Raw genomic sequence first — 15,477 nt, 5'->3', positions numbered from 1 at the left:
CCAAATCCCACCCATCCTCTGGAGAAGGCTTGGCATTCGTTGGATGTTCGGGGGGCTCTTGTCTTACTTGTCTCGGACCCAGGATATGAGACAGACTGAGCCCTTGTTTGTATCCTTTCATCCACGTTCTATGGGGCAAAAGGTGGCTAATTCCTCCTTGTCCTGCTGGTTGCGCACATGTATTGCCTTAGCTTATCAGTCCCTCAATCTTCCTGTTCCCTCTAAGATAACTGCTCATTCCACTAGATCAGCAGCCACTACGGCTGCTTTTGCTACCAACACTCCTCTTGCTGATATTTGCAGAGTGGCTGTTTGGTCTACCCCACATTCGTTTATAAGACATTACAAAATAGATCGTTATGCCTCTGCCGATGCATCTTTTGGCAGGCGGTTGTTGCAACAGGTTCTCAATGATGATTAGGATGTGAGTGGTTCCTCCCTGATATGCGCTGCTTTGGTACATCCCGCTTGATGGCAGGACTCCTGTGGAAAATGAACCATTGGTCTCACCTGAAGGGTGATTTTCACAGGAGATACCTACATATTTTTCTCCGGTTTTTTTATACATTTCTGTTACGTTATTATGTTTAGGTTTGCTAGTGAAGTCAAGACTTCTAATCCTGTTATATTGCAATGTTAGAGTCATATTATTATGAAATTGCTATTATGTTATGTCCTTGCTGGTAGGCCTGTTGGCCTTTTTTCATGCACTTTTAGATACCTCTCTCTGGACTCGCTGCGAATGAACTGCAGAGTGGGAGGGGCCTGATGCCCCTAGTCTTGACTTCAGAACATTCTTGCCTTCGGACGATAGGTGGAGCTATGATACCTGCTTGATGGCAGGCCTCCTGTGAAAATCACCCTTCAGGTGAGACCAATCGTCCATTTTGGATAGTCTATTCATAAGGTTTTCATGGTAAAAGGTATTCAGAAGTGGTTTACCATTGCCTTCCTCTGAGTCTGGATGCATCTTAGTCTGGTGTCTCAGCTTTGAACATTCTGCCTTGGGTGTCCCTGCTAGAAGTTTAGCTTCTTGACTCTTGATGGCATTGCTCTCAGCTTCTTTGACACTCTTAAACCCCCTCACCACATTGAGGTGTGCATCCTAGAAGGGGAAATTCTAGTTGTACATTTAACAGCACAATTATTACCAACTTGAACAATATGCTTTGGCAATTTTCATTAGTATATCTGAGTCTTTCCAATTTTCCTGGGATGAAAGATAATTTCAGACAACCTAAACCTATTTGTGGATATAGTTAATTCTGACTGTAATTGTGTTGTATTTTTAATTTGTTTATAATTTTAGTTGTGTATTTGTATACTGCTCTGGAATCCTTCAGAATGAAGGCTGGTTTAAGATCCAATTAAGTAGTAAACTAGTTGGAAATTACCAGACCAATTTAAGTCCTGTTTTATAGAGTTCAAGTGCACCACAGTAATGTGCTTATATGACCAGTAATGTTTGTCGTTGTTATGTGCCTTCAAGTCGATTACAACTTATGGCGACCCTATGAATCAGCGACCTCCAAGAGCATCTGTCATGAACCACCCTGTTCAGATCTTGTAAGTTCAGGTCTGTAGCTTCCTTTATGGAATGAATCCATCTCTTGTTTGGCCTTCCTCTTTTTCTACTCCCTGCTGTTTTCCCCAGCATTATTGTCTTGTCTAGTGAATCATGTCTTCTCATGATGTGTCCAAGGTATGATAACCACAGTTTCATCATTTTCGCTTCTAGTGACAGTTCTGGTTTAATTTGTTCTAACACCATTTGTCTTTTTCGCAGTCCATGGTATGCGCAAAGCTCTCTTCCAACACCACATTTCAAATGATTTTTCTCTTATCTACCTTTCACTGTCCAACTTTCAAATCCATACATATAGATCGGGAATACCATGGTCTGAATGATCCTGACTTTAGTGTTCAGTGATACATCTTTGCATTTGAGGACCTTTTCTAGTTCTCTCACAGCTGCCCTCCCCAGTCCTAGCCTTCTTCTGATTTCTTGACTATTGTCCCCATTTTGGTTAATGATTGTGCCAAGGTATTGATAATCCTTGACAAGTTCAATGTCCTCATTGTCAACTGTAAAGTTACATAGATCTTCTGTTGTCATTACTTTAGTCTTTTTTATGTTCAGCTGTAGTCATGCTTTTGTACTTTCCTCTTTACTTCCAGGTCGGCTCAGAACCAGACGAAAACTGGGGGACGCAAGGTTCCTACCGACCTTCGACTGCTGTTATGTAATGCCAGGTCTGTGGCACAAAAAAACTCGCTCATCCATGATATGATCTTGGATGGGCGGGCAGACCTGGCATGTATTACAGAGACTTGGTTGGACGAGGCCTCTGCTCCCATTCTTGAGGCCATGTGTCCACCAGGTTTCCGTTACACACAGCAGCCGAGGGTGGGAAGGCGGGGAGGGGGCGTGGCAGTCATCTATCGAGAGTCCTTGTTTTTTGCCAGACCTCCTCTCCATAGGACTCAATTTGTTGATTGTATGTACTGGAGGTTGGGCCCGAAGGGCAGTTTAGGGATCCTGCTAGTGTACCGCCCACCCCGCTGCACAGCAGACTCCCTGGCCGAGGTGCTGGAGGTGGTCTCGGCTGTACGGGCGTTGTCCCCAGAATTATTAGTGCTGGGTGACTTCAATGTGCATGCCGAGACCACTCTCACTGGAGCCCCTCGGGATTTCCTGGAAACCATGGCTTCCTGGGAACTGCACCTTAGTAATATTGGGCCCACCCATGTAGCCGGTTATGCTCTCGACCTTGTGTTTGTCCTGGGAGAGGAGAGAAGTGGTCTGAAGTTGGGAGTGGTTTATTCCACTCCTGTGTCATGGTCAGATCACTACCTGGTAAACATAGACTTCTCAATGCCGCACCCCCTCCGCAGGGGCGAAGGACCTATTAGAATGGTCCGCCCCAGGCGCCTGATGGATCCAGATGGATTCCTGACTGCGCTAGGGGAATTGGAACCTGCTGAAGGTCGCCCGGTCGAAACCCTGGTGAGGGAGTGGAATGATGGGATCACCAGGGCATTAGACCGGGTGGCTCCGAAACGTCCTCTCCCCTTGAATAGAACTCAGTTAGCACCGTGGTATACACCACGGTTGCGTACTCTGAGACAGGAGGTGAGACGACTAGAACGCCGGTGGCGGAAATCCCGCTCTGAAGATGTCCGGACACAGGTTAGAGCAGCAATAGCTGCCTACCAAGTGGCAATAAAGGCAGGAAAGAAGGCTATTTTTGCTGCCTCTATTGCGTCTGCAGAGTGCTGTCCCAGGAGGCTGTTCCAGGTGGTCCGAAGCCTGGTCGGTCCAGTTGCCCAGGAACCCTTGGAACAGTCAAAGGCCTCCTGTGACATATTGGCAAAGCACTTCACCGATAAAATCGAACACTTACGGAGCTCGATCCCGTGCGCCGTGGATACAGTGAATGAACCAGAGTTGGCCAGTTGCATGCCGGTAAGTTGGGATCGGTTTTAGCTTCTCCCTTCCGAGGATGTGGACAAGGTGCTTTCGACTGTGAAGCCTACCACTTGCCTAACTGATCCTTGCCCTTCGTGGCTCCTTATGAGCTGCAGAGAGAAATTGGGCAAGGGGATCAAAGCGGTGGTAAACGCATCCTTGAGTGAGGGTGTGATGCCATCAGCTTTCAAGGAGGCAATCGTAAAGCCCATCTTGAAGAAGCCGTCCTTGGATCCCCAAGTTTTTAATAACTTTCGCCCAATTTCGAACTTACCATTGTTGGGCAAGGTCATTGAGCGAGTGGTGGCCAACCAGTTGTCGACACACTTGGATGAGAAGGAGGCTAGAGTGCAGGTGGAGGCGAACTCCTGACGGATGTAATCATTCCTTGCTAAGTGCTTCCACTAAGTTGTACATAAAAGCGGTTAGGGCGGCGAAAAAGTCTTATTTTGCTACCACCATTAGATCATCTCTTTGCCGCCCAGCGGAGTTTTTTAGGGTGGTACGAGGGCTTCTACATTCTGGCCCTCATGAGACTAAGGAAACATCGGAAGCCCGCTGCAACGAATTTGCGGAGCACTTCCAGGACAAGATTGTATGCATCCGTCGGGACTTAGACTCTGATGTTATGACAGATGAATTCATTGAAGTGTCCAGAGCGCGGCCTTGTCCTTTATTATTGGATGAATTTCAGCTCGAGGAAGTGGACAAGGTGCTTGGAATGGTGCGGGCGACCACGTCTGCTCTGGACCCTTGCCCATCTTGGCTGGTGAAGACTGGCAGGGCTGTAACCACCGGCTGGGCCAAGGAGGTAATAAATGCCTCCTTGAGAGAGGGCGTAGTCCCTGGCAGTCTCAAGGAGGCAGTAGTAAGACCTCTTTTAAAGAAACCTTCTTTGGACCCAGATGTGCTGAACAACTATAGACCGGTGGCGAATGTCCCTTTTTTGGGCAAGGTTTTGGAGCGGGTGGTCACCGGCCAGCTCCAGGCGCTCTTGGATGAAACCGATTATCTGGATCCATTTCAATCCGGTTTTAGGTCCGGTTTTGGCACTGAAACAGCCTTGGTCGCCCTGTATGATGACCTTTGTCGGGAGAGGGACAGGGGGAGTGTGACTCTGTTGATTCTCCTTGATCTTTCAGCGGCTTTTGATACCATTGACCATGGTATCCTTCTGGGGAGGCTCGCGGAGTTGGGAGTTGGGGGCACTGCTTGGCAGTGGCTCCGCTCCTACTTAGCGGATCGTCGCCAGAAGGTAGTGCTTGGGGAACATTGCTTGACACCCTGGACTCTCCATTGTGGAGTCCCTCAGGGGTCGGTTTTGTCCCCTATGCTCTTTAACATCTACATGCAGCCTCTGGGTGCGGTCATCAGGAGTTTTGGAGTGCGTTGCTATCAGTACGCTGATGACACGCAGCTCTACTTCTCCTTTTCACCTTCTTCAGGTGAGGCTGTTGATGTGCTGAACCGTTGCCTGACCGCGATAATGGACTGGATGAGAGCTAATAAACTGAAACTCAATCCAGACAAGACTGAGACACTGTTAGTGAGCTCTTTCCCTGCCCAGATGGTGGATGTTTCTCCTGTTCTAGATGGGGTTACACTCCCCTTGAAGGAACAGGTTCGTAGTTTGGGGGTCCTTTTTGACCCTTCCTTGTCGCTTGAGGCTCAAGTGGCCTCGGTGGCACGGAACGCATTCTACCATCTTCGCTTAGTAGCCCAACTACGGCCCCTGTCTGGACAGTGATGATCTCGCCTCAGTTGTTCACGCTCTGGTAACTTCTAGATTGGATTACTGTAATGCGCTCTACGTTGGGCTGCCCTTGAAGACTGTTTGGAAACTTCAGCTAGTGCAAAATGCGGCAGCCAGGTTGCTGACGAGGACCAATCGGTCCGCGCATATAACACCTGTCCTGGCTCACTTGCACTGGCTACCTATTTGTTTCCGAGCCAGATTCAAGGTGCTGGTTTTGATCTATAAAGCCTTACACGGTGTGGGACCGCAATACCTTGTGGAACGCCTCTCCCGCTATGAACCTACCCGTTCACTTCGTTCAGTATCTAGGCCCTCCTCCGGGTACCAACTCACCAGGATGCCCAGAGGATTGTTACTAGATCTAGGGCCTTTTCTGTGGTGGCCCCCGAACTGTGGAACAGCTTACCGGAGGAGATACGCCTGGTGCCTACGGTTCTTTCTTTTAGGCGCCAGGTTAAGACCTGGCTATACTCCCAGGCATTTTAATGTTCAATGTTTTTATGTTTAATGTTTTAGTTTAATTTTGTTGCTCTTTGTTACTGATTTTATTCTAATATTGTATTTTAATCTTGTTTTGTACTCCGCCCAGAGAGCTATTAGCTATGGGCGGTTTAGAAATGAAAATAAAATAAATAAATAAATAAATTATTTGGATCCATACCAATCGGGTTTCAGGACCGGTCACGGAACTGAAACAGCCTTGGTCACTCTGGTAGATGATATGAGGAGGGCATTAGATAGGGGAGAATTCACCTTTCTTGTCCTCCTCGATCTCTCAGCGGCTTTTGATACTGTCGACCACAGTATCCTGTTACATCGCCTGGAGGGATTGGGAATTGGAGGCACTGTATTACAGTGGTTCCGTTCCTTTCTCTCCGACAGGTATCAACAGGTAGCATTGGGGGAGGAGGTTTCAGACCCTTGGCCTCTCGATTGTGGTGTGCCACAGGGCTCTATCCTGTCTCCCATGCTATTTAACATCTATATGAAGCCGCTGGGGATAATCATTAGGAGATTTGGGCTGCAGTGTCACCAATATGCGGATGACACTCAGCTCTATCTCTCGTTTAAATCTTCACCAGAGTTGGCTGTGGAGACCTTGTCCAAGTGCCTGGAATCCGTGAGTGGATAGATGGGAAGGAACAAACTGAAGTTGAACCCCGATAAGACCGAGGTGCTGCTCGTGGGGGACAAGAGAAGGTTGGGAGATGTTGACCTGAAGTTCAATGGGGTGAGTCTACCCATGAAGGACCAGGTCCGCAGCCTTGGGGTTGTACTTGATTCCAGGCTGTCCATGGAGGCTCAGATTTTGGCAGTGAGCTGGGCAGCCTGGTATCAACTACACCTCATACGAAGGCTGCAACCCTACCTTCCTGTTAATCAGCTCCCACTGGTAGTACACGCCCTGGTCACCTCTCGATTAGATTACTGTAATGCGCTCTACGTGGGGTTACCCTTGAAAACGGTCTGGAAACTACAACTTATACAAAACGTGGCAGCTCGACTACTTACGAATAGTCGCCGCCGGGATCACATCACACCAGTGTTGTTAGATCTACACTGGCTTCCAGTTGTTTTCCGGGCCCAATTCAAGGTGTTGGTATTAACCTTTAAATCCCTATACGGTCTCGGCCCAGTTTATCTAAAGGAGCGCCTTCAACGCCACCAATTATGCCGCCCGACAAGATCAGCCACACAGGGCCTTCTCTCAATCCCGCCAACAAAAACAGCTAGATTGGCGGGAACTAGGGAGAGGGCATTCTCAGTGGCGGCCCCCACCCTTTGGAACTCCCTCCCACAAGATCTCCGGCACGCCTCTTCCCTAAATGTATTGCGTAAAGCCTTAAAGACCTGGCTCTTTCAACAGGCCTTTGGGATTTCCGGGGAGGGTTAATTTTTATGACTGAATTGCTTCTTACCCTGCTTTAGTATTTATCGCTGCTGTATTGTTTTATATTGTATTACTGTATTTTATATTGTACTATTCTATTTTATTGTATTGTATTTTAACTGTTTACATGTACGTCGCCTAGAGTGGCCATTGGCCAGATAGGCGACACATAAATTAAATTTATTATTTATTATTATTATTATTTAACTTTCATCAGCATTTGTTTCAAATCATTACTGGTTTCTGCTAAGAGTCTGGTATTGTCTGCATATCTTAAATTATTGATGTTTATCCCTCCTATTTTCACAGCTCCTTCATCTTGGTCCAATCCCGCTTTCCGTATGATATGTTCTGCATACAGATTAAATAAATAGAGTGATAAAATATACCCCTGTCTCACACCCTTTCTGATGGGGAACCAATCGGTTTCTCCATATTCTGTCCTTACAGTAGCCTCTTGTCCAGAGTATAGGTTGCGCATCAGCACAATCAGATGCTGTGGCATCCCCATTTCTTTTAAAGCATTCCATAGTTTTTCATGATCTACACAGTCAAAGGCTTTGCTGTAGTCTATAAAGCACAGGGTGATTTTCTTCTGAAATTCCTTGCTCTGTTCCATTATCCAACGTCTGTTTGCGATATGATCTCGGGTACCTCTTCCCTTTCTAAATCCAGCTTGGATGTCTGGCATTTCTTGCTCCATATATGGTAAGAGCCTTTGTTGTAGAATCTTGAGCATTATTTGACTTGCATGGGATATTAAGGCAATAGTTTGATAATTACTGCAATCCCTGGGATCCCCTTTCTTTGGAAGTGGGATATATATTGAACGCTTCCAGTCTGTGGGCCATTGATTAGTTTTCCATATTTCTTGACTTTCTTTTCAAAGTTTGGACAGATTCAGTCTCAGTAGCTTGTAGCAACTCTATTGGTATGCCATCTATTCCTGGTGATTTGTTTCTTCCAAGAATTTTAAGAGCAGCTTTCACCTCACATTCTAAAATTTCTGGTTCTTCATCATATGGTTCCTCCTTGAATGAATCTGTCTTCCTTGCATCTCTTTTATAGAGTTCTTCAGTGTATTGCTTCCATCTTCCTTTTATTTCATCTCAGTCAGTCAGTGTGTTCCCCTGTTGATTATTCAACATCCCTACTCGTGGTTTAAATTTCCCTTTCATTTCTCAAATCTTTTGGACTAGGGCTCTTGTTCTTCCCATTTTGTTGTCGTTTTCTACTTCTATACAATAAGTATTGTAATAGTCGTTGTATAGTTGCATTTAGGGTTCTGACTGTGTTTCTATCTCCTTTTGCTTTTGCTTTCCTTCTCTCTTTAACCATTTGAAGAGTTTCTTCAGTCATCCATTGAGGTCTTTCTCTCTTTTTAACAAGCGGTATTGTCTTTTTGCATTTTTCCCTGAATGCCAAAATACAATTTAAATAACATCCCAGAAGCATATAAAGATCAAATAAGGAACAGGTTTGAGGCGTTAAACTTAGTTGACAGAGAACCAGAAGAACTATGGAATGAAGTCAGACACGTTATCAGGGAAGAATGCAAAAAGACAATACCTCTTGTTAAAAAGAGAGAAAGACCACACTGAATGATTGAAGAAACTCTTCAAATGGTTAAAGAGAGAAGGAAAGCAAAAGCAAAAGGAGATAGAAACACGGTCAGAACCCTAAATGAAACAATACAGCAACTAATACGTAGGGACAAAGAGAACTATTACAATAGTTACTGTATACGAGTAGGGATGTTGAATAATCAACAGGGGAGCACACTGACTAACCGAGATGAAATAAGAGGAAGATGGAAGCAATACACTGAAGATTTCTATAAAAGAGATGCCAGGATGACAGATTCATTCAAGGAGGAACCGTATGATGAAGAACCAGATATTTTAGAATGCGAGGTGAAAGCTGCTCTTCAAATACTTGGAAGAAACAAATCACCAGGAATAGATAGCATACCAATAGAGTTGCTACAAGCTACTGAGACTGAATCTGTCCAAACTTTGAAAAAAATCTGTCAAACATGGAAAATTAAACAATGGCCCACAGACTGGAAGCGTTCCATATACTTCCCAATTCCAAAGAAAGGTGATCCCAGAGAATGCAGTAATTATCGAACTATTTCCTTAATATCCCATGCAAGTCAAGTAATGCTCAAGATTCTACAACAAAGGCTCTTACCATATATGGAGTGAGAAATGCCAGACGTCCAAGCTGGATTTAGAAAGGGAAGAGGCACCAGAGATCATATCGCAAACAGATGTTGGATAATGGAACAGAGCAAGGAATTTCAGAAGAAAATCACCCTGTGTTTTATAGACTACGTAGATCATGAAAAACTATGGAATGCTTTAAAAGAAATGGGGGTGCCACAGCATCTGATTGTCCTGATACGCAACCTATACTCCAGACAAGAGGCTACTGTAAGGACAGAATATGGAGAAACCGATTGGTTCCCCATCGGAAAGGGTGTGAGACGGGTGTATTTTATCACCCTATTTATTTAATCTGTACACAGAACATATCATATGGAAAGCAGGATTGGACCAAGATGAAGGAGGTGTGAAAATTGGAGGGAGAAATAGCAATAATTTAAGATATGCAGATGATACCATACTACTAGCAGAAACCAGTAATGATTTGAAACAAATGCTGATGAATGTGAAAGAGGAAAGCACAAAAGCAGGACTACAGCTGAATGTCAAAAAGACTAAAGTAATGACCACAGAAGATTTATGTAACTTTACAGTTGACAATGAGGACATTGAACTTGTCAAGGATTATCAATACCTTGGCACAATCATTAACCAAAATGCAGACAATAGTCAAGAAATCAGAAGAAGGCTAGGACTGGGGAGGGCAGCTGTGAGAGAACTAGAAAAAGTCCTCAAATGCAAAGATGTATCTCTGAACACTAAAGTCAGGATCATTCAGACCATGGTATTCCCAATCTCTATGTATGGATGTGACAGTTGGACAGTGAAAAAAGCGGGTAAGAGAAAAATCAACTCATTTGAAATGTGGTGTTGGAAGAGAGCTTTGCGCATACCATGGACTGCGAAAAAGACAAATAATTGGGTGTTAGAACAAATTAAACCAGAACTGTCACTAGAAGCTAAAATGATGAAATGGAGGTTATCATACTTTGGACACATCATGAGAAGACATGATTCATTAGAAAAGAATAATGCTGGAAAAAACAGGGAGTAGAAAAAGAGGAAGGCCAAACAAGAGGTGGATTGATTCCATAAAGGAACCCATAGACCTGAACTTGCAAGATCTGAACAGGGTGGTTCATGACAGATGTTCTTGGAGGTCACTGATTCATAGGGTCGCCATAAGTCGTGGTCGATTTGGAGGCACATAAGAAAGAATTTTTTTCTTTTTGTTGTAGTTGTTAAATTGTTTTGTTGATGTGTTAGCTGCCCTGGGCTCCTTGGGGTGGAAGATCAGGAGATAAATTCAAATGAATAAACAGATAATTTTAATTTTGCTCGCTGTTGCATGCTGCTAAATTGTGAACTGATTACTGAATTAAATATTGAACTGTTTCATAATGAAACAGTTGCCATATTTTAATTGTCACTATTTTTAAACTGTTTTTATGATATGCACACGGGAATTTAGTGCTTCATGACCAGTTTGCATGCATTATCTTACACAAAAGCTGCACACTTATCCTAATCACATTTACTATGGCGTCAGTCCAACTAGACATGCCTAGGATTCATTATAGAGCCAAAATATTTATGTATGAGGGGATCCTTCTCCTTGTTTTGCTTGTTTCTCCATTCTTGTAGTGCTACCTTTTAGTAACTGAAGGCAGAAAAATGTTTTTTTCCACAAATGTGTGGAATTTCAGCAAGGGTTAAATGTGAAACTACTATAATGTATTACATTTGTGTACAGCTTGAAATCAGATAAAAGTCCTCTAGCTCTGTCAAACCATTTTCAGGATGCTTTTTGCCTTTGGAGCTCTTCAGTTCAGACTTTTTTGATTGACTTGAAGTGACTGAAAACCTCCCCAGAGGGTACCTCTACAGTAGGGCCCCGCTTTTCAGCGGCCTACTTTGTGGTGTTCCACTGATACAGTGGCTTTCAATTAGAGTAAGGCCCCACTCATACAGCGCTTGTTCCGCTTTTATGGCATTTTTTGGGCGTTGGGCACCATTCTGTTGAATGAGCTCCGCTTTTCAGCAGGTTCGCTTTTAGGCGGGGGTGTGGAACGTAACCCGCCGTATGAGTGGGACCCTACTGTACAATGCTTGCAACTCCTGACATTATTCAGTATTTGTGTACAAGAACCTCATGTTTGGTTTTCAGATGTACAATTCAAACTAGTAGCTTGCTTTTGACACAGTCTTTCTTTTCTTCTCCCAGGCATTAGATCAGGACAGAACTGCACTACAAAAAGTTAAAAAATCTGTAAAAGCTATATATAATTCTGGGCAAGGTAAGCTTTTTTTCCCTCTTAAATCACGATACAGTTACTCAACAGTGTTTGCAAAATGAAGTTTGCCATTTTACTACATTTTATGATTTCAAAAATCATAAAAAATCCATTTGAAAAGCATTGGTCTGATTTTAACAGACCTTGTATAATTTGTTCTAAGTGTCCATCAGTGCTGATGTGTCAGTTCCATATATCACAGTTGTAATTGTTTTGAAAGTTGCAGTAACAATTTAAAAGATAGATACTAATTTTTGTAATATTTCAAAAAAAATGTTCCAAACTCTTCCCCCTCCCCCCTTCAACAGTTCTTTTCCTTATGATTTTAAACTTCTGTCACTTCCTCTTCCCCCCTCCCGCCCATACTTTTTTCCTATCCTAACAAGTGTCTGGTTGTGAGGTGAATGAGATGAGTGGGATTCATGATTCCATGAATCTCTTCAGTCTTTTTTATTTTGATTGTCTGTGAAATGTGAAGGGAAAACAGAGGAGATTCCTAGAATATATTTCTTGATTCCTAGAATATATTTCTTTAAAATGAATTTCTCCAAAGAGAATAACTGCTAAAGGAAGTATTTAAATTAAAGGAACACTTTTAAACAAAATTTGTGCCCATGCTAACTTCACATGTTTACTCTTATATTTGGAGCTTCTTTTTAAATGTTCACAGCATTTGAAGTACCTCAATTGCTGTACCCCTTCCACCATGGCTCAGAATTCAGCTAGCAAACTGTATTTGGAGCACCTGAAATATTGATTCTCTTCTAACCAGTGGAGAGATTTTAGCAAGCTTTTCCAATAACTTCAAGGATGTTGCAACCCAGTATTAATAATATGCATCACCCCCAAAATCAATTTTTCAATAGTTTGAAACAACTATCTTATCACAGTGGCTGCCAACCTTTATAAGTACCGGACCCTCTTTATAAGCTCAAAAAATTCTGTGACACCTCCATGCTAATTGTAATTTTTATCATTAATTGAAAAAAATGGTGCAAAATCACATCTCCAAATATCCCTTTCCATAAAAAACTCCCTGCAGACAAGGAGGTGTTGCTTTCTTTTCTTAATGTAAAAGTTCATCAAATTGGTATCCCCCTCCTGCACACACACAGTCTGAGGATGTACAGTCCTGTCTCCCAATACCAGTGGGTTGCAATGTTGGACTATGATCCAGATTCAAAACCCCACCCAGCCATGAAGCCCACCGGGTGACCTGGGGCCAGACACAGTCTCTCAGCCTGACTTATCTCACAGGGTTGGTGTGAGGATAAAATGGAAAGGGAGGGAACTAAGTGCACCACCTTGAGCAGCTTGGAGGAAAGGTGGGATATAAATGCAATAACAGTTAAATAAATAAGTACATTTCAGCTGCAGTATGTGGACCCCAGCCTCAGTCAACCTGCTGAGCTTATTATTGTTACTATTATCGTTGTTGTTGTTATGTGCCTTCAAGTTGATTTCGACTTATGGTGACCCTATGAATCAGCGACTTCCAAAAGCATCTGTTATAAACCACCCTGTTCAGATTTTTTTAAATAATAATAATAATAATAATAATAATTAATAATAGAGGAAGAAGAAGCAGCAATGAGGTAATGGTGGGGATGCTACATTGTGAAGACAAAAGAGTGCATACGCTGAGGAGGGGTTAGTGCTTTTAGGGCTTGGGATGATAATCAGAACTGATGACTTGGTTAGCGTGCACTTGGGGAATGAGAGTGGAGCAGAAGACAAATCAGTACACGCACGCACGCACGCACAAACATCTCTGCCCCTCCTGCAAGCACCTGCAGCAGACATGCATGCATTTGGACAGGTGGGAGAGGGGACACCCTGAACTGCCGCAGCATCTTGGAGAGAGAGATTGGGGGGGGCAAAGTGTAGGTGGAAGAAAGGGGGGACGCTGGCATACACACTGAGCCTTAGAAATGGTGGGCGCGCAAGTCCTGAGCTTCCTCACTTCTCCTTGGCTCCATTTGGGCCGAAGATGAGGTTTGGGCGGCCTTGCAAATCAGAATAATTTTTGAAAGGAGATGGCAGTGAATCAGGATCCAAGAAAAGCAGGCAGGCTAGTAAAGAAAAGCAGGCAGGCTGGAAAAGAAGAAAAATGGAAAGCAGCCTTTCCTTGCAGCCTTGCCTCTTTTTGCTTCATGAAAAGCCCTCTCCTCTCATTCTGAGTAAGGGTGTCGTTAGCAGCAGCAGTGCAAGGAGATGGCAGTCGATGATAGCAATTCCCTCTTCTTCCTGGTAGCAACACCCTCAGCCTCCTATGGCATCTGCCATGTGTGGTACAGGCAGATGCCTGATCTTGGCATGCCTGAAAGATGCTCTGGCGCTTCAGCAAAAGTCATCCCCTCTCATTTGGAGCAAGGGGGAGGTGTCGTCTGCAGCAGCAGTGGGGAGCAGACAGCGTCCAGGGAGTGAAGACTTTTTAAAAAGAATAAGTAATTCATTTCTTTACTGTTTGAGGCCCCCTCTGGATTACTTTGCATCCCCCAGGGGGTCATGACCCCCAGGTTGGGAACTACTGATCTGTCAGTATACGTTTACTTCAAGGAAGGCTTTAATAAAGAGACAGCATGGAAAAATACATTAGGAATGTGTTGCTATACCACAGATTGTTGGTGCATAATTATTCATCTAACAGAAAGTCTTTAAAGCAGTTGAGTTAGCAACTTGCTGGGAAAAGTTAATTTTGTATACAGATTGTGTATGTTATGTTTGTAACATTAATAGTAACTTAAGCCAAGATCATCCAGTAAGTGCTATGGATGAGAAGTCATTTGTTACTGGAATTCTAAGATCCATCCCAGTGTTCATTTCCCTGATCTCCGCTGCCATGCAGGAAGGAGTATAATAGAAGCTTTCCTTGGAACTGAACTAGCCTTACCTTTAATAAATTGAAGTTATTTCTTCTTCATAGTTCTTATCACTATTTCTGGAATGTTAGGATTCCTATCTTTTTCAGCTACCTTGAATTTAAAAAAAAAGAGAGAGAAAGGATAGTAATACTTCAGTATAGGAACTTCCATAGTGGGGCAATACAAGTATTTGTAGTGCATTATCTGTTTCTCTGATATGTGATGGCTGCTGACACTATGACACTTGTTTTATCAGCATCAGTATGTTAAGTGCATTAAAGAAATGCTTACTCATCATCATGTAATAGAATTTAACTTCTCCTTATTATGGTAAAAAGATGGATTTAATTGGTGTTTTTGTGTTTGTACTTTGTAATCTTAAGGTTGTGCTCTCAGGCACAGCCAAGAAACTCCCCACTCTTACTGTTAACCATCTGTCACTGAGCACGGATAGCAAACTTCTGCCACATTCTATTATTTATTTATTTATTTATTAAATTTATATACCGCCCGACTAGCAATAGCTCTCTGGGCGGTGAACATAGAAATACAAAGCATAAAAGATACAATAAATAACACAATATGATACAAAATAACACAATCTAAATCAATGCAGTGACATTTTAAATTTAAATCAATTAAAGCCATTTAGCCACAGGAGGATGTTCTCTTTTTTTATTGTGGCATCAAAACACAGTAGTTCCAGACTTTTTTGAATGCTCTGTCTGTTTAAATAGGCAATGACATTTAATCCATTCACATTAAACCACTACATTGTTACAAGAAATCCCTGTGGTGGTGTGGCTTTTGCACTAAATTCTTATTTCTTAGCCATTCTTCACATTCTTGTTCTGAAATTAACTTGGTGAACTCCAGCCCTCATTTCCAGTCCAAAGGACTGACTATCAGGAATGTCTTCCCGCGCTGAAAGATTACTTACAGGAGTAATCGTACTTCAGCTGATTCAAAACTTTATTTATTTAAAATATTTCTATCTCGCCCTTCTACCCTGTAATAGGGCACTCTGGGCGGCTT

The 15,477-nt window shown here is 43.2% G+C and overlaps 1 protein-coding gene across 7 annotated transcripts in view; it reads left to right on the top strand.

Moving 5' to 3' along the window:
- ASAP1 (ArfGAP with SH3 domain, ankyrin repeat and PH domain 1) overlaps positions 1–15,477 on the top strand; it is a 284,334-nt gene that overhangs the window by 123,462 nt on the left and 145,395 nt on the right. For all 7 annotated transcript variants that reach the window (XM_061606851.1, XM_061606803.1, XM_061606813.1 and 4 more), the window contains one exon: positions 11,509–11,581. In XM_061606851.1, the coding sequence (XP_061462835.1) occupies positions 11,509–11,581 (73 nt within the window). The remainder of the gene's footprint in view (positions 1–11,508; positions 11,582–15,477) is intronic.

The sequence above is a fragment of the Rhineura floridana genome, chromosome 1, assembly GCF_030035675.1.
Source record: "Rhineura floridana isolate rRhiFlo1 chromosome 1, rRhiFlo1.hap2, whole genome shotgun sequence".
Classification (NCBI taxonomy): Eukaryota; Metazoa; Chordata; class Lepidosauria; order Squamata; family Rhineuridae; genus Rhineura; species Rhineura floridana.
The sequence above is the reverse complement of the archived record's forward strand: the minus strand, read 5'-3'. Positions and strand labels throughout refer to the sequence as shown.